This window comes from Mustela nivalis (assembly GCF_964662115.1).
Source record: "Mustela nivalis genome assembly, chromosome: 5".
NCBI classification, from domain to species: Eukaryota; Metazoa; Chordata; class Mammalia; order Carnivora; family Mustelidae; genus Mustela; species Mustela nivalis.
In genome coordinates, this window is record NC_139024.1 from 8,401,865 (window position 1) to 8,420,711 (window position 18,847).

At 42.1% G+C, this 18,847-nt stretch overlaps 1 protein-coding gene across 6 annotated transcripts in view; it reads right to left on the reverse strand.

The window, feature by feature from the left end:
• Nucleotides 1-444: 444 nt before the first annotated feature.
• The window catches only part of FNDC1 (fibronectin type III domain containing 1), a 112,064-nt gene continuing 93,661 nt past the window's right edge, over nt 445-18,847 (reverse strand). For all 6 annotated transcript variants that reach the window (XM_082730016.1, XM_082730021.1, XM_082730019.1 and 3 more), the window contains 6 exons: nt 16,011-16,119; nt 11,380-11,459; nt 7,756-7,785; nt 6,832-6,993; nt 4,577-4,699; nt 445-1,242 (listed from right to left, as the gene is read on the reverse strand). In XM_082730016.1, the coding sequence (XP_082586142.1) occupies nt 1,127-1,242; nt 4,577-4,699; nt 6,832-6,993; nt 7,756-7,785; nt 11,380-11,459; nt 16,011-16,119 (620 nt within the window). In that variant the 3' untranslated portion in view covers nt 445-1,126. The remainder of the gene's footprint in view (nt 1,243-4,576; nt 4,700-6,831; nt 6,994-7,755; nt 7,786-11,379; nt 11,460-16,010; nt 16,120-18,847) is intronic.

The following is an 18,847-nucleotide window of genomic DNA, read 5'->3' on the forward strand; positions in this document are numbered from 1 at the left end:
AAGGGGAGGAAATCAGAGGAGGAGACGAACCATGAGACACTATGGCCTCTGGGAAACAATCTGAGGGTTTCAGAGGGGAGGGGCGTGGGGGGATGGGTTAGCCCGGTGATGGGTAGTACGGAGGGCACGTATTGCATGGAGCACTGGGTATTACACCCAAACAACGAATCATGGAACACTACATCAAAAACTAATGATGTCCTGTACGGTGGCTAACATAATTAAAAAGAAAAAAAAAAAAAGAAAAGATTGTCCCCTGAGGTAGAAAGCACTCGGCTTGCATCTAGGTGGCCGGTGTCAGTCGCTGTCACCACCAGCTCCCCATCACTCCCAGAGTCCAGCAGCGATCACTCTGCTGGTCTCATTACGCAGAGTACAGATTCTTTGGACACTTCTGAAAGAGGCTCATAAATAGCACCTTTGCTCCATAAAGTCCCACAGGCATTTATCTAGTAAACAAGTACAAATTGCGCCATTTTAATCAATGTTCTTGCAGACAAGTGAGGATATGTATATGCCTATATACACACATATATATCTTTCAAAATTGAGAATTTACAAATATGATTTGATACATTTGGTCTAGCAATGGGTACACCCACGACATAAATCTTAAGTATGGATATATTTCCTTTGGTGGTGTTTTTAGTAACTCAGTCCTACTGCATAGTGAGAGATCTGAAGCTTAGATCCGGCGACTTTCGGAAGAGTCCAGTGATAAAAGAGAAAGTGTGCAGCATTCCATGAAGCAAGCACAGCATATTGATGCTGTTCCCTGGAGACACTGATGTGTCTGACTTTTGTGCCTATAAAGTGTGAAGACTGCAGTGAGTCAGTGGGCATTCCCTGCAGCTGTGTGTTTCTGCTGTCTCTGGCAGGTGCGATTACAATCAAAACACGTGGAGAAGCGAAGTTAACAGCAACATTGAATTCTGTGTGTAGTCCAGGCCAATAAGTAGGACCGAGTTCCAGATGGGAGATGCCTGAAATGTCCAGTGTCCATCGTGTGGTCTTGCTGGAACCAGGAGCCCATGGGGCTTGGAACACTGTCTTTTCCTGCTCAGTCCCTAGTGCAAGTTAGTCAAGGGGGCCGGAAGGATGAGCTTTCAGTATGATCTTCCTGTAGTTACCACTTCCCTGGAATGGAGACCCCACACTCATACCAGCCCACGTAGTAGTAAGGGGTTCCAAAACCGATGTTGCCGAAGCTGACTGGCTCCTGGCGATACTGGCGGAAGTAGCCTACAAGGGTAAAAGGAGAGGAACGGAAAGAAAATGCATCTGTGATATTGTGATTGATAATAAGAAATCTATATTTGGTCTTCATCCCTGTTCCTGGCACATAGCTCCTAAAACCCTAGGACTTCCTAAGTGATGAGAGAGGTACAGGTATCTTGATATTCCTAACAAATCCCATTAGACCACTCCTGAGTTTATGCTGATGGGATTCCTTTCAGAAAGCATCTATGGATGGGTTAGTCACCAGAGAGACCAGTCATGGGATTAGAGGTGAAAGTCCCACCTCCTGCCCTCTGTGGAGGGGAGAGGGGCTAGAGATTGAGTTCGATCATGAAGGGGCAATATTTTCTTCAATCAGGCCTAGATAATGAAGTCTCCAGAAAAACCCAAACACACCAGGTTCTGAAAGTCCTGGGTTGGTGGACACATGCAGATGCTGGCAGGGTGGTGCTCCCAAGGAGGACACTCTGCGTTCTCTCCCCACACTGTGCCTTTGCATCTCTTCCATCCGGCAGCCCCCAAATTGTACACTTTTGTAATAAACTGGTAGGTAGCCTAGTAAGTAAAATGTTTCTCTGAGTCCTGTGAGCCACTCTTGCAAATTACTCAAACCCAAGAAGGGGGCAGTAGGACCCTCCAATATGTAGCCAATAGGTCACTCAGATGGCCGTCTGGACTTGTGACTGCCACCTGAAGTTGGTCGGGGGAAGGGCGTTCAGTCATATGGGACTGAGCCCTTAACCTGTGTGGTCTGATGCCACCTCTGGGAACACAGTGTCAGAACAGACTTGATTTGTAGTACATCCAGCTGATGTCCAGGAATTGCTATTGGTGTGGGGGAAAATCCCACACTTGGAATTGGTGTCACAACTGTAGTATCAAAAGTGGACAAACCAAGAGAAAAATCCTCATCCTTAGAACCTCTGTTCAGACAGAAGATCTCTGAGGAATTGTTCTTATAACAAATGTTACTTCCAAATAAATACTACCATTTTTATGTGGGTCACAATAACCCCTTGGGTTTATACCAGATATGATTTGAGGGGATAATCCAGTCCCACACGTGTGTGACACAGGTGGAAAAGTGTGTTAGTCCCCTATTTCTCTCTCCCCACAAAAGAAGATCATTTGTAGCTGCTCTCGAGGGAGACTCCCTGCAGGGTGAACAACTTCCAAGACTTAGGACCTCAAGCTTCCAGGTTTAACTCTTGAAGTCTGTGGTAGGTTTTTAGATCTTTCAGGTAAATCTCTCAAGGAAAGAATACAATAGCACTTTTGAGCCATTATACTTTAAAGTAAAAGCGAGGCCCCAGTCTGTTCAAAAAAATTTTTTGGCAACTACTCTTTGGCCCTGTTTACTCTTGCCAGATGAAAGGTTGCCTACCATCCTACCAGTGAGCATGCTGGTTAGGCAATACCTCTGCTCAGAACCAAAACCATGACCACAGCAAAATACAAATAATGCCTAGTGACCCTGGGTCAATGCAAGATCCTGAAAAAAGGAAGAAATGTTATATATTTTGTATACTAACTGTGATGGTTAATTCTATGTGCCAACAGGGCTAGGCTGTGGTGCTCAGATATTTGGTCAAATATTATTTTAGATATTTCTGTAAAAATAGTGTTAGATGAGATTAACTTTTAAATCATCAGATTTTGAACAAAGTAAGTTACTCTCTATAATGTGGGTGGGCCTCATCCAATCAGTTGAAGGCTCTCATAGGAAAAGATTACACTCCCTGACAAAGTCTGTCAGTACACTGCCTTCAGACACAAACTACAACCTAGACTCTTACTTGGGCCTCCAGCCTATTGACCTGCTCCGCAGATTTTGGACTTGACTGCCCCTATCCTATAATCATATGAGCCAATTCCTTAAGACACCTCTCTGTCAAACTCCCTCTCTGGTTCTGTTTCTCTGGAAAACTTTGGCTAATACACTTACTTTTCTGTTCTGTATATTTTACTCTATCTTAATTCTTTGAAAATAGGCAATTTGTGTTTACCAATCGTATTTTTTTTCCAATTAAAAAAAATTGATCTCGTGTTTTGAAATTGCCAGATCACTAAGAGTTGAGTGCATAATGGAAAGAGTGTTGGACTTCATTCAGTTGTTCTGTTTATTTTCTTGTTTTGGCAGTTGAGGGAATTAGTAGCATACTGCAGGTTGTTAAACTTTGAGATTAAGATTTTTGCTCTCACCCTGTGATACCATAATGAAATAGTTATTACATTACTTCCCTGAAGTATATGATAAGCTATGGTTGGTTTGCATGTTTGTTTACCTTTCTTTCTCTGCACCTGTGTTCATGCTGTCCTCTGCCTGGAAGGCTAATCTTTACATGTCTAGGTCTTTATGACTCCGCTCAGACTCTGCTTCTTCTTTCCTGAGAGCCTCAACTAGCCTGCCTTCCCTGAACTCAGTTGGTGATTACAACCTGCACAATTACCTAAAAATAGTTCAACTATGTGATATAACTCCTGTCATTATCTGTACTTTAAGTTGTTCACTCTTAGTTGCCTTTCACATATTTATTTCCTCTTCCCATTTATGGAGCAGGGAAGAGATTTTTCTGAAGTATGGACAAGGTCTTATATTCCTTTGTACCCCTGCCTCCTAGGTTCACACAAATTCCAGCACATGGTAGGAGTATTTTTTTGGTTCCTTACCTATATGATCCAAAATGCTGTCAACATCCATCTTTTTTTAAAAATTTCTTATAGTATGTTTTTATTATTTATTTATTTATTTATTTATTTTAATTTTTTTTTAAAGATTTTACTTATTTATTTGACAGAGAGAAATCACAAGTAGATGGAGAGGCAGGCAGAGAGAGAGAGAGGGAAGCAGGCTCCCTGCTGAGCAGAGAGCCCGATGCGGGACTCGATCCCAGGACCCTGAGATCATGACCTGAGCCGAAGGCAGCGGCTTAACCCACTGAGCCACCCAGGCACCCTAAATTTTTAAATTTTTTAAAATAAACATATAATGTATTTTAATCCCCAGGGGTACAGGTCTGTGAATCGCCAGGTTTACACACTTCACAGCACTCACCATAGCACATGCCCTCCCCAATGTCCATAATCCCACCCCCGTCTCCCAACCCCCCTCCCCCAGCAACCCTCTGTTTGTTTTGTGAGATTAAGAGTCACTTATGGTTTGTCTCCCTCCCAGTCCCATCTTGTTTCATTTATTCTTCTCCTACGCCCTTAACCCCCCCATCAACATCCATCTTTAAGTGGTAAGCAAAAAGGAGAGCTATGATGATTTCCTCCTTATATTAGCCCTCCTTTCCTAACCCACAGGGTAGTATAGTCAGGACTTTGTTGGAATTACCTTGAATGGTAGGGAGAGCTTCTACATAGGACTGAGGCCCTGTTCTTCCATCAAGATGTGAATCCACAAACTGGCAATGATCTTCACCTCTTCCCCAACTGTCCCCAATGCTGTAGAATGTGTCTGCATGAGGGAATATCATGGGTTAGTGACTGGTCAAAACATAAACACTTTTCTAAGAGTTTGCGCAAGCTTTGGAGACCATTTGAACTGGGTACTTAAACTTGGTGTGTCATACTTTCCATGTTGGAAAAAGAGTAATAATGGCACCAAAGTCAAAGTGTTGTAAGGATTCAGCAAGATCACATACACTAAATACTTAATAAGTCCTCAATAAATGGAAACTATTAATATTATAGGCAGTTTCAGCCTATAAATGGTAGGGCTTTTTACTCCTTGGTTTTAAAAAAGGAATAGATAAAACCACAATAGGAATGTATTATGAAATAATTACAAAAGGCATGAAATCTGTAAAAAACAGAAGAACCTATTTTCACACACAACTAGAAATAGGGTGTGTGTCTGTGGCATAACCTGCTGTCCATGGTCCTGAATCACCGCTGCACAGTAGGGCATTTTTTCTGTCGACCCTGGGACACTGGAGCTGGCTGTGTAATTTCTGCCAGGAATTCTGATGCAGGGGAGGACAAGTACAATGGTGGGAGAGAAAATAAAGAGCAGAAAGAAACACACAGTAGGTACTGGGAGAGGCATATGCACTGAGAAACTGCCAGAGAGGAAAATGGTAGGGAAGACTTTGTTTTGACATTGTCTTTAAATGATCACCACTAGCAAGAAATGAAAAATCTATAGCAGCCAAGGAAAAGTTTTAAAAACGTAAGTACTAAAAAAATTAAAAGTGTGCAAGTTCAAAAATAAAAAACAGATTTGTGTAGGTAGGGGAATCAAAGCCAGCTGGGTAGAAATGACATTTTGAAATGTTCATAGTTCAAGGTGCTTATGGTATTCTTTGTTTCAATCCCCCACCATAATAAAAATAATGGAATTTTTGTTCAGGCATAGAACAAGTAATTCTGAGGTATGTTTAATCATCTACATTTTTTTTCTGCATAAAGGTGTAGCAATGGCAAGGGCAGGAAGGGGGTGGCTATTCCTTGATATTTCTAGTTTATGCTCTCATCTAGTATTATTGAATACATAGCAAAGAAAGTTGACCTTTACACTTTTAACAGAATTTTGGACCTCATTTCTAAAATGTAGTGGATTTTAAAAAATAATATATTTATAAAGTAATGTATTTAAAAGAAATACAATGAGAGAGCACTTCACACCTACCAGGATGATCATAATGGGGAAAAAAAGAACATGGAAAAGAATAAGTGCTGGCTATGATGTGGAGAAACTGGAGCACTCACATATTATTGGTGGACTTTAAAATGTTATAGCCACTTTGGAAAAACAGTTTGGCAGTTCTTCCAAACTTAAACACAGAGTCACCATATGACCCAGCAATTCTACTCCCAGGCATGTGCCCAGGAGAACTGAAAATAGGTATTCAGACGAAAACTCAGACATGAAGGTTCATTAAAGCATTATTCAAAATGCTGCAGAAGCAGAAACGACCAGAAATGTCCATCAATGATGGATGAATAAACAAAATGTGGTCTGTCCATATAATGGGGTATTATTCAGTCTTTAGAAGGAATGAGATTCGTTTATATGTTACCATATAGATGAACCTTCAAGACTTCAAGACAAAGGGACAGATACATATTTCCAGTTCTACGAGGAAGCTGGAATAGGCAGATGCATACAGATAGAAAGTAGGATGGCGCTTACCAGGTGCTGGAAGAGGGGAAATGGAGAGACTGTTTAGTGAGTATAAGTTTCCTTTTGGGAAGGTGAAAAAGTTCTGGAAATGGGTAGTGGTGATGGATATTTAGTATTTAGTATCACTGAATTGTGCACTTAAAAATGGTTAAAATGGTAAATTTTATGTTTATATATTTTACCACAATAAAAATATATACATTAAAAAAATAAAATGTAGTGGATTTAAAAAAAATATATAAGTGTGTGTGTGTGTGCGTGCGCACGTGCGTGTGTTTCTGGATGTCAAAGTAAAAACAAGGAACTCCAAAGTAAAGCTTGAAAAATTGATTTGTGTTCAAGCCACAGTGAGATATAAGGGGTCCACAGCTCAAATACATTCTGATGCACCTGCTATGTCAAGTTAGTACCTGACAACACACCTTCTCATACTTTCCCATACCTCACCATTCTCATAGACCTACCTTTCAGATTGTCACTGAGGTAGATCTTATACCGCAGTGAATTACAAAGAACAACTCCCACAAATTTTTTATACCACGTCCGCTTCACGTACTGCCGGCCGTGGCAGTCGGTGTAGCTAGGGTCATGTTTGAAAGCAAATGGGATCCAGATGGGCTCACCACCTTGACAACACAAGACACACTCTGTCAATCATGGCATTCCACGATGTTTATTCTCACACAAAATATCAGAGAATTTGACTTATTTATCAGTCCTTCCCCTACTCTTAGGGCTTTTCCCACCTCCCCGGTAGGCACTCTTTCCCTCATTCTGCTTCTTTCTTGGCACTGAAGTACCACGGAGGAGCTTCTTACACCTGAACACATTTAAAGTATTTGAATTTCTACAAGGGATTCTTGAAGTAAGAAAAAGCCCTTCAGCTTCAAGAAAAATAAGATATAATGGCATATTTGATCTTTTGGGATATGCCATCCTACCTGCCCCCTCCAGCAGTCCTCCTCATAGACTCTCACTGTTCTCTTCACTTCCAAGAACTGTCTTGAACTTAAGAAATAGAGCTTTCACAGTTTGTTTGAAATATGAAGTAAAATTCTGTTGTATATTTAATGTATTTTGCTACCTTTTCAGCCATTTGAAATATTTAAAGAGATTATGTAAATAAAGTTATCTATTTTATAGATATTGGTCACCCCATAACAGTTTCTTTTACATAGATTGGCTGCTATGGTCCTATAAAAAAATTCCCAGATCATTCTTTTCCCTAGATCAGGATAAAGGGGGCAGAGAAACCAAAGAAGTTGTCAGAAAATCATAAAAATGCAAGAACGGTCTAGCATTTCTACTTGTGAGCAATCATAGCAATCTCATTGTCAATATCCAACTTGGTTACTAGAACGTCAAGTTTGTCAAGAAGAGAAACTTACCTGGTGGCCTCACAACAAGCAGAGGATTGTCTGTAAAATGAAAAAAGAAAGTAATGACTTCACTACCCTATTTGATAACCATGCAATTGTTGAAATGTTACTGTGGCGGAGAAAGCTAACTTGAAGAGCTCCCTGGAATAGGTATAAATAGAGTTTATTCGAGTGGTGCCAATGTTTTCCTTAGTTTTTATTTTCTAAACATTTCCTTTTGAAAAGTATCCTTTTCTAGTTAAACTATCTTGATATTTGTACGGAAGTTGTGGGTCAGTATCGTCAGATTTTGGTTTGGAGTACAACAGAATAATTCAATACTCATCATTTTTAAAAGCTGTGTCTGTCTTGAGAAAACAGTTTTGTGGTTTCTTAAAAAGGTAAACATACACCTACTCTATGACCTATCCATTCCACTCCTAAGTTTTTACCCAAGAGGCATTAAAATACATGTTGGTGCCAACACTAGTACATGAGCACTCATAGCAGTTTTGTTTGTAATTGTCGAAAAGTAGAATCAGCTCAAATGTCTATTGGCCACAGTCGCCAAACTGTGGAAAGAACCAAGATGCCCTTCAACAGACGAATGGATAAGGAAGATGTGGTCCATATACACTATGGAGTATTATGCCTCCATCAGAAAGGACGAATACCCAACTTTTGTAGCAACATGGACGGGACTGGAAGAGATGACGCTGAGTGAAATAAGTCAAGCAGAGAGAGTCAATTATCATATGGTTTCACTTATTTGTGGAGCATAACAAAAAGCATGGAGGACATGGGGAGTTAGAGAGAAGGGGGGTGGGGTAAATTGGAAGGGGAGGTGAATCATGAGAGACTATGGACTCTGAAAAACAATCTGAGGGGTTTGAAGTGGCGGGGGGGTGGGAGGTCGGGGTACCAGGTGGTGGGTATTATAGAGGGCATGGATTGCATGGAGCACTGGGTGTGGTGCAAAAATAATGATACTGTTATGCTGAAAATAAATAAATGAAAAAAATGTCTATGAACAAGTGAATGAGTAAGTTATGGCAAGTGGTTAAGTTATGATGAAATATTGCTAAGTAATTAAAAGAATGAACTATAAATAAGGCAACAATATGAACACAATGATTTTGCTGAGGGGAAGAAGCCAGACAAAGAGTTCATATTGAAAAAAAAAAAAAAAAAAAGAGTTCATATTGTATGATTTCGTTTATATAAAATTATAGAAAGCACAAACCAATCGAAAGTGAGAGACAGCAGATGAGTTATTCCTTGTTAATGGGGAAAAGACGGGCCCATGGAGGGGGCAGGGGAGCTGGGTTGCACAGCAGCAGTCAGCAGGCTGGGGTGACGCTGATGTTCACTAATGTGATTGGGGTGATGGCCTGAAGGGGGCGAATATACCTTAAAACACACTGAGTTGTACACCGTACGTATGTGCATCTTACTGTATACCACTTGCATCTCAATAAAGCTATATGTAAAACACCTCTATGTCTTAGCCAAAGTAATGCCCCTTAAGAAAATATGGCAGCGCCTGGGTGGCAGAGTTGGAGAAACGTCTGACTCTTGGTTTTGGTTCAGGTTGTGATCTCAGTGTTGTTAGATCGAGCCCCATGTCGGGGAGTCTGCTTGACTCTCCCTCTCTCCCTCTCCCTCCACCCTTTCCCCCTACTCTCTTTCTGTCTCTAAAAATAAATAAATAAATCTTAAAAAATATGGAACTAGTCTTTAAGCAATTCTGTTTTAGAAAAAAACATTCATTTTTATAAAATAACATGGGCCATTCTCCTCTTTTTTTGAAAAATTATCATGGAGTAAGATTACTCTTTTAGGGTAAATATCCTGTGAGTTCGAACACATGCATTGATTCACAGAACCCTACTACAATCAAGACACAGAATATTTCCATCACCCCAAATCTGCCGTGAGCTGCCCCTTTGCACAGACCATCTTTCACCCCCATAGAAGAGTGACCTACCCTTAGCTATAAGTGTAAACGCTCATTTTGCTCTCCTGCTCTTAAGTTTCAATAGGCTGTTGGAAAAAAACTCAAATGCTCCAGGGTGGAGGGGGACATGTAAACCAACAATAGCACAACAAAAAGAACATCAAAAGTTGGCCCCATGCTGCAGCCTGTGCTCACGTATGCATCATGCGTTTTCTATGTTTGGCAAGTGCCAAAATTCAATTACTTGATAGTCTTCCTGTTGTTAACCTAACCTCTTATGACAGGGTTGTGTAAAGTGAAGGAGAAATTTGAACAAACTGACTGAATAAAGTGAAGATGGCCAAAACTAATAATTGTCAAATTTCAAGTAATTGTCAAATGGTGTGCATGAGGATCTCCTGGGAGCTGACGGTAAAAGAGGTCTGCATACAGGGCCCTGGAGTGCTGTCACCCATCCTTTAGGGGTCACAAAGTATAGGGTGGGGGCATGGTGGGGCTATTCTTGGGAGGGAGAGTAGCAGAGAGCTGTCTTTTCCAATTTATACTGCAGTCTCAGAAATTACATTTATATTTCTATTCTCAGATTTGGGGCCAATTTCTTGAAAGCTTCCTAGATTTGAATTATTTTTTTTTCCTATAGACTTTTATCATGTTAATTTTGATAGTCACTAAAGGTCCATTTCCTTTTCAGAAAATGTAGCCGTGAATATAGACACGTTCCCTACTTGAGCAAATTAACCCTTGAAAATGGTTTTCTTTGACTCTTTCTTAATTACTAATGAGAAACACACTTCTTAAATGAAAAAAAAAATGAAAATACTCTTGAGGTCCTTTGCCAACATTTCCAATATGAAGCTTACTCTCACAAAAGATTTTATTTTTTTCCACTTAATTGTGAGTCAGTAGATTTCAAAGAATACACACTTAGAAATAACTTCCAACGATCAATATTCTGGGATCAAGCTACATGTGGGAAATAATCTAACTGGATAGAAGCTAGAGCGGATTTAGTGCACAGCTGGTTCAGCCGAACCTCTGAAGGTGGCCTGGCTTAGAGGCAGAGGAACCAGCTCCCAGTGTGGCTTCCTGGGTGGAAAGGCTAGGATCATCACCATGGCCAGTTCTGGACATACTGCTTCAGATGACCCCAAGATGACCACATCTTACAAAGGGCTGGAGAGCTCTGTACACCAAGCGTCCCCCAGTGCAGGGCCATCCTCTGAGTAATACTGCTTCTAAGATTGGAAAGTATTCTAATTAAATCCTCCATATTAGGACCTCTATGTCTCCTAGTGAAGGAACCATCTTGGAGACCTGACTAATTGGAAGAAGCAAATGACTCTCAGCCCACATGACATTTACGCTTTTCAGCTGTTTGCAATAAAAAAAAAAATTAGCTCTGCAACTAAACATTTTACAGAGAGATTCAAAATTATCTTTCCCACATGGCTGAAAACTAGATTTTTTTCCCCTTTCTTTGGAATGTGACCTTTTCACTTTCCAGCCAGTTCCTCTTCATTTTGTTGTCCAGCACAAAGAAAACGATGTTTATTTTATAAAGTGATATCCAGTAAGACTCACTAAATAGAAAAGCGAGGACTTCACTTCTTCAGTTTTTATTCTATTGTGGTCACGATTCCAAATTATTTGTCTTTGAGGAAAACGGGGGAAAAATGAGAATGTGAAGTCACAGTTACCTGATTCTGTAACAAATGAGACCGAAGGGCTGATGGGTCCGTAGCCATGTGGATTTTTGGCTTGAACTTTAAAATAGTACCTGAAATTATAAAAAAAAAAAAAAAAAGAAACAGTTTTTTTGAAAGAGAAGATTGTTTAATTTCTGTGTAATAAGACAGATCCCAAACTACTGAGCACTTACCTCTGTGGCAGGGTTTGTGTGTTATTTCATAACAAATGCATACATTGCTGCTATTCATATTTTTTCTGAACTTTCTCACTTTCCAATAACTCAAAATAATGCAATTCACAGCATTGACCAATGTGGCTGATGGCAGGAGAAGGAGCACAGGGGGAAAATAAGCCATGTAGAGAGCGTATGCTCCTTAGGGCATCAAGACTGTGTGGCCCCACATGGGCTTGCCCCTGGATTGATGCTCCTGCTCCGACCCACCTGAGTTCCACAGCTCAAGAGGGAGAAGCTGGAGCAGCAAGACGCTTACAGCAAAATTCAAAGTTAACCTAATTCTTATCACTGGACTGCCTGTGAAAAAGTGTGTGTTTGACCCAGTAATGATGCAACTCATTGTTGGTGGAAGGAAGGCCAGCCCGCCCTGAGGTTGGCCGCCTCAGTGGAACGAACGTGACAGTGATGTTTTGGGTGCATGACAAGTACCGTGGTTGGCTCTGGAGCTTTAAAAGTCATGGAGTCCTGAGCTTCTGTGCCTCCAGGAAAGAAAAGCAAGTCCAAGAAGAGGAAATGGAAAAGGCTGGGAGAGGTTTTGCTGTCAGATTTATCCTTGTCTTGGAACAGAGAATGTACTCGTTCGCCTAGAGGGAGACTGATAGGCGGAGAGGGTGGGAAGTCCCCAAACATCTTGTTCTGTGCTCCGATGAGCTACAGGACAAAAAGTGGTGGTGAAGTAATATTAGAGACCAACAGAGCAGCTGTGACCCACTATATCCATGATTAATCTCTGTATTTCCTTTCCCTCTGGGACACCCGACATTCCCTGTGCTCTCCAAGTCCTGAGCTACTTACAGGGGAAGAAGGGGGTAAGAAACCCCTGTAAGGGGAAGCTCTGCAATTGCAGAAATTTCCTGACAAGTCTCTTCCTATGTCAGTCTTGACACACAGGTTCTAAGCGCTAATTAAAATACACTCTATTTTCAAAAGGTGGATAATTTATTCAGAGAGCAAAGGCATACTTCCGTTACACCACTGTCCTGATGCCAAGCCTCCAGAGCTCCTGAGATCACCAAGGGAGCCTCCGGCTTCACGGTTACACAGAAATATTTGACTTTGGGTTTGAATAAACAGAGAGCAAAGAAAGGCTAATTTGGTAAATTTAGTCTTCTTTTCAGGCTTTCAAGAAAGTCATTCACATCTCATTTAGAAGAGAATCCTTTTTAAATTTCATTTTTAAAAAAAGATATGCACAATTAAGAACATATGAGTTTCCAAATCTCAATTCACTCAGTGGTCTGTGTTTTCCCAATTATGCATACTTTTATTCAGTGGTTATGGAGTTATTTAAGACAAAATTCTACAGGCAGTGGGTTTGGCATATGTCAATGATACTGGTTAAACTTTAAAGATACTTTTTCTTTCCTTAAAAAGGGAAATCAAACCCTAAGGAATGACACCTCCTCAGAGGCTACATGAAATATTTCTGCCGAACATTTCTTAAGCCTGAGTGGTCCTGACACCAGTTCTCAAGGTCCACAGAGGGAATCATGGCTCTACGGTTGTGGGGAGGGTACAGGATGCCAAACTGGTCTGATTTTTTCACTGTATCAGTTCTGTCTCCCCACTGAAGCCCCAGTGTTCTCATCTACTTTCTCTGTCCCCACAGTTCCTCTGTCCTCCAACAAGGCCCGCATGGCCGAATTCCACAGACATATTTCCATTTGAACCTTACAGAATGTATTAAAGCAAATTTAAATCCATGAAGTCGAAAAACACAAAATTATGGGGGAAAAGTAAGATTCCTGTTTCCCAAACCATATTAAACTCCTTCTAGAAAAAAAAATGTCCATCTCATATTCTGAACAATCTCTGCCTCACCCAGGTAACAAGAGAAACCCATGCCTTGTCTTCTTACATAAGTTCTTGACACCTTCTCCTGAATAAGCCCCCACAGTCAGAATCCTTGTGCTTTGAAGGATGGGTGAATTATGCAGATTCCAGAGAGTGGTCTGGGACTGAGTTGGGTAAACAAGGCAGGCAATCCCCAGACTGAGTGATAAAGAACCAAAGCTGGTGTCTTACATTCCGGCCCATCTTGAGGGGACTGGCTTCTTGTGGGACGCGATGGTGGTGGGTTCCTGAGAAGCCCCGAGGATAGTGCTAAACACGGGGACACATAGCCTCCACCGAAGAAGGCTGTGAACCACTAGTGTGGGCCCATAAGTGTGATGCAGGGAAACAATAAGGGTCCTTACATCAAGCTGTTTATAAGGGTTTTGAGGAAATCTGTGTAGAAGAGCCACATGTTCTCTATGCCCCTGCCCGGCGCCCTCCATCAGGAGAAAGAATCATTGAGCAGGCATCCCAGAGAGAAGGCTACCGTAGCAGCTACTGTTCCCAGCCCTTCTATCACGGCGCTGAATGTGGGTGGAGGGTAAGAGAGAAGCCACAAGGGACTCCCAAGGCCCTCTGGGACCGGCCTCTCCAGCCTCCCCTCCTCCTGCTCCCATCACCCTGGCCTCCTTTCCCTTCCAGAACATACCATGCTGTTGGACATGCTTTCCACCTAAAACAACCTGGCCTCACCCCACCTAGCTTCTCCATGTTCAACCCTGCTTATCTATTTCCCCAGGAAAACTCACCACTACCCATCCCCTCCCCCACAAGCTCAGGAAGAAAGTCTCCTTCAGGATACTGAATTGTCAACGTTTCTAATTATGCTGCTGCTAAACAATCTGTCTCTGCCAAACTGTGAGCTCCGTGAGGACAGTTCCTCTGCATTTTCGAGCCCACCTCCCTGAGCCTACTGCCTCCTTCTACCCTCACCCGCTTCCTGCTCCCAATGCCATTCCACCCTTGGTGCATAACCTGTGTCTGGTGCCGAGCAAACACCTAGTACGAATAGAAGGAATCGTGGGCACTCCTTCATACCAGTTGAAAGAACAAATAAGCCTTTATCTTCCATAACCATCTCCTGACATTCTAAACTCAAGATCAGCCTGGCAGCAAAAGTTAGAGAAAGAACATTGGCCAGAGGGGTAGGGGGGTCAGGAGATGGGGATTCAAGTTCCACCACAAGAAGCTATGCAGAGAAACCCCTCCGGTACCTCTTTCAGTTTTGGGATGCTGAGGCTGTGCTGGGGAGGCACCCTCACTCTGTACACAATAAGGAGAATTGAGCGTTGACTCCACTGTCTTAAATGTGTTCTTTGCTTGCTTTAATTAATCCATTTTCTCTCACTATTAGGGAAAAAATAAAGTCCGTTCTCAGGTTCCAGTTTTGCTCCTTGCTTTTTATTTGCCAAATCCACAAATTGATGATAGTTTATGAAGTAAGTTTAGCTCAGAGAAGCCCATGGCACCCCCAGTACCCTGAGGAAAGTTCTCTGCTAGTTCAGCAGAGTCTCAGTACCCATGGCTATTAATTAGTTTCTAACCCCTTTGGCACATTTCTGTTTAAGGAGAGTATTTTTTTTTCAACTTTTTCCATATTCCTCTAACTATACAGGATATGAGAGACCTTAGACCCACAGACACATCATTTAGAGCTCTTTGCCCCTTAACTATGGAGCTTAATGTGACCCTGGGGTGCTGGACTCATTTGCATGGGCTTGAGAGAAGCAATCATTAAATATTCAAGAATCCTGCAGGCTCACTGGAAGTCTGGAATTGGCCACGGTGGGAGTGCTCACACTAGAGAAAATAGTAAGCTCCATAAACCAGGGACTTTTTCTTCTCCAGAGAGCTGGTTTACATGAACACCATGCTTGATCCTCATGTGCTTGGTGCTTTGCCCATTTTAACCGACCAGGAAAGCTTTCCTGATGATCATTAATATCAAAACCAGATAGTGTGAAAGAGGAAATGCATGCTCACTCTGTTTGTGACCCTGGGAACAAGTTTTGTAGATTTCACACTGAGTGCCAAGAACTCTGGCTCCCAGAGGGGCCTCTGGCCAGCCAGCCACTGCCCAGTCTAAGAAGGCATGTGTGTAACCTTATTAATGTGCAACATTCGTCTTTCTAAATGGTCTAAACTTCCACATCAGAGTCTGAGTACAGTTAACTAATATGTTCAGCAATGGCTGCCTCATTAATGCTACGTATGAAGGTTGTGCTCTCTAATGTCACCACCTGGGTGCCTGCACATGGATCTGAGTCCCTTTCAGCACACAGAACAACCTTTGTTTCCCCAACAGTAGGTAGTGTTTAGTCTCTGGAAAATTGGTAACAAAATATTAACACAAAAGTCTAACAACTCTAATAGATGCAGTAATTTCTTCTAAGAGAAATATAATGACATATGGTGGGTATTCCTTGATGTTCTATGAGAAGTAAACAGAGACTACAAAAGAAATCATAAAACCTTTTCATCAACCTTTTCATTTCTAACCTGAGGATACCTGTGACCCTGCACACAGGTCTTTCTCTCTCTCTTTCTTTAATGACTGACACATCATACCTTGTGTTTGGCTTCAGGTTCTCAATGGGCAAATGAGTTACTGAGGAAGCTTGAGTGGACCACTTGTTCCTAATGAAGTCTTCATAGGATGCACTGTAAACCAGGTAACCTGCAGATGGAGATACAGAAGGATCCACTGAGCATCAAGGAACCACATCACCCAAGAGGCGTGCCTGATGGAGGGGGCTGGGGAGGAGGCCATGGCACAGAGGCATTGCCGTCTGAGGGTAAAGTTCAAGAACGGGAGCAACCTCCATGTTGTGTCTAGATCGGTATAATGGAAACTTCTGATGAATTCAGATGTGGATAATAAAATTAAACACACTTCTTGACAACTGCTCGTTCCCTACTTCTCTTCCTTCTCTTTATCCCCCACATTTCCCGGCCGCCTTCATTTCCTCAGAACTAATCACCTCAACTGACCTTGACAGCACAGAGAAAAAGACAGTGGAAGAAAAAGCAGTGACCTCCATGGAAATATTTAAGAATTTCTTATCAGAGATGTATACAATTGTCCTTACACAAAATGACAAAACTGTTGATAGCAAATGTTGTGTGTGTGTGTGTGTGTGTGTGTGTGTGTGTGTATGCACAAACGTGCACTAGCATGTGTATGTGGGACTGGAAGACTCCAGATTTGCAGTGGTCTCCTCACCCAGTTGGTGAAGGCTCTCCCTTGATTGCTAGTTGTTGAATATCTTTGCCTGCCCTTGACCTTGATGTCTAGTGACAGAAGTCAGGCAGCGCCTTCTGCCTTCTCTGCTATGAATGGACCCCAGCGGGCCCTGACCTCTGCCCAGCCTTCAAGGAGACCTCGGAAGGCCAAGTGAAGTCATGGCTCAGCGCATCCTCTACAGTCTCCCATGTTATACACAAAGGAAGAAAACATCCATCAGGAATTTCCCATGTGTCAAACATTCCAAACACATTCAACCAAGTTTTATTTTGATTAATTCTCCTATTCCTAGTATGTTGACATCTCTATCCCCATTTTGACACAAGAGAAAACTGAGTCTTACAGAGCCATTAAAGCATGATATGAAACTGAAGAAGCATGAAACGGAAATATTCAGTGCCCTTGAGTCATGCAGGTTTTTACTTTTCATTCTAAAATAAAGGGGAAGACATTACAAGGTGGCACAACCAGACTGCTTTTTGTTTTCTTGTTTTTTTCAGTGTTCCAAGGTTCATTGTTTATGCACCACACCCAGTGCTCCATGCAATACGTGCCTCCTTAATACCCACCACCAGACTGCTTTCAATGCCTCCCTCTGGTGCACAGTGAAAGGGGTCAGGTATGGGGTGTGGATTGGGTGGTCTAGCCAGCTGGTTACTGTAATAGCCAAGGGACAGATGGCAACAACTAAGGTTAACTTGGTAGTTAATGGAGAGAAATGGATGGGTTCATGAGAAACGTGGAAGGTAAAACTGATAGGATTCAGTGATGAATTGAATATGGTGGGGGAAATTAAGAAGATTTGAAGACAATTCCATGCTTACAGAAAAAGGGTGAAGAATAGGGTCATTCTCTGAGATAGGAAACTCAGATGAGTAGGTTTGGGAATCAGAAGGATCATAAGTCTGATTTTGGATATGCTGTCTGAGATGCTTTGGAGACATTCTAGTGATGATATCAAGTGCCCATTTGGTTTGTGTTTGAAGCTCGGAGGAGAGATAGGCTTAGCCTTGAGCTATAAACCAAGGACTCATCTCCAGGATGAATTAAAACTATGTTCCTGGGTAAGATCCTGGAGGGAGAAGAGATGGAGTAAAAAGGAAAGAGGAGTTGAGACCATGCCCTGAGAAGTTCCAACACTTGATTCTGGGGCATTAAATGTCTGTCTCACAGATAAGCCTATGAGAATGACTCAGAGATTGAAAGAAACAGGTCACAAGTTTAGGGGGAGGAAAATGTTAACAGCATCGAATGCATCTATGAGGGAAGCTACTTTATTTAACAACCTGTGGCTGCTGATTACTTTCCACAAGAGTCATTTTGGTGACATAAAGAGAGTGGATTAGAGGCACACAGCTAACCAACGGGCATATCAGAAACAGGTGCACTGGGCTCCGTAGCCCTTTCCACACTGTTCCCTGGAGTTCATTCTTCTCTTCTTTCAACACATATTGTGTGAGAACTCATGAAGCGCTCCTGCGCCCTCCACGGGGTTTCCTCCTCTGCTAACAGTGGCATCAAGCCATGTGTGCTTCCCGTGATGCTGTAGGTAACAACGGCTGGTGCTATGTTTGGTCTGTTGTTCTGCCTGCACCTGGCAGGGCTGTCGTGACTGAAATGTTCCATGGTCATCAATTTAGCAGACACAGCTTCAAACTGGGAATGCCCAAGTCCCCGGAAATACCTCCTCTGTATTATTTATACCAGGGACATGAGTGCCTGTGATAGGAGTACTAAGGTTTGGTTTCGGATGAGGTGTAGGGTACATGATGATGTGATGAGACCGAAATCTCCAGGGAGCTTTGTACTCTCCGGGATTCGTATTAACAAGAGAACGTGGTTCAGAAACACACCCTCTACAGGATAATACAGGAGCCACATCTGAATGAAGTCTTGATCTCAGGGTTGACTCTTCCACAGGACAGTGCACATTAAGAAGTCTTTCAGGGCCTGTGCTGAGGGTCTGACCTTGCAAGTGGCTATGTGGACTCTGTGACCATTTGTGGGATTACAGAATGTTAGAGATGGAATCATATTTTGCATAGGAAGGAACCAAAGTCCAGAGAGATGAAGCAGCTAGTTCAAGGTCATACAAACCAATGTGGGACTAAGACTCAGGACTTTTGACTTCCACCTGGTATTCTTCATACTACCTCACAAG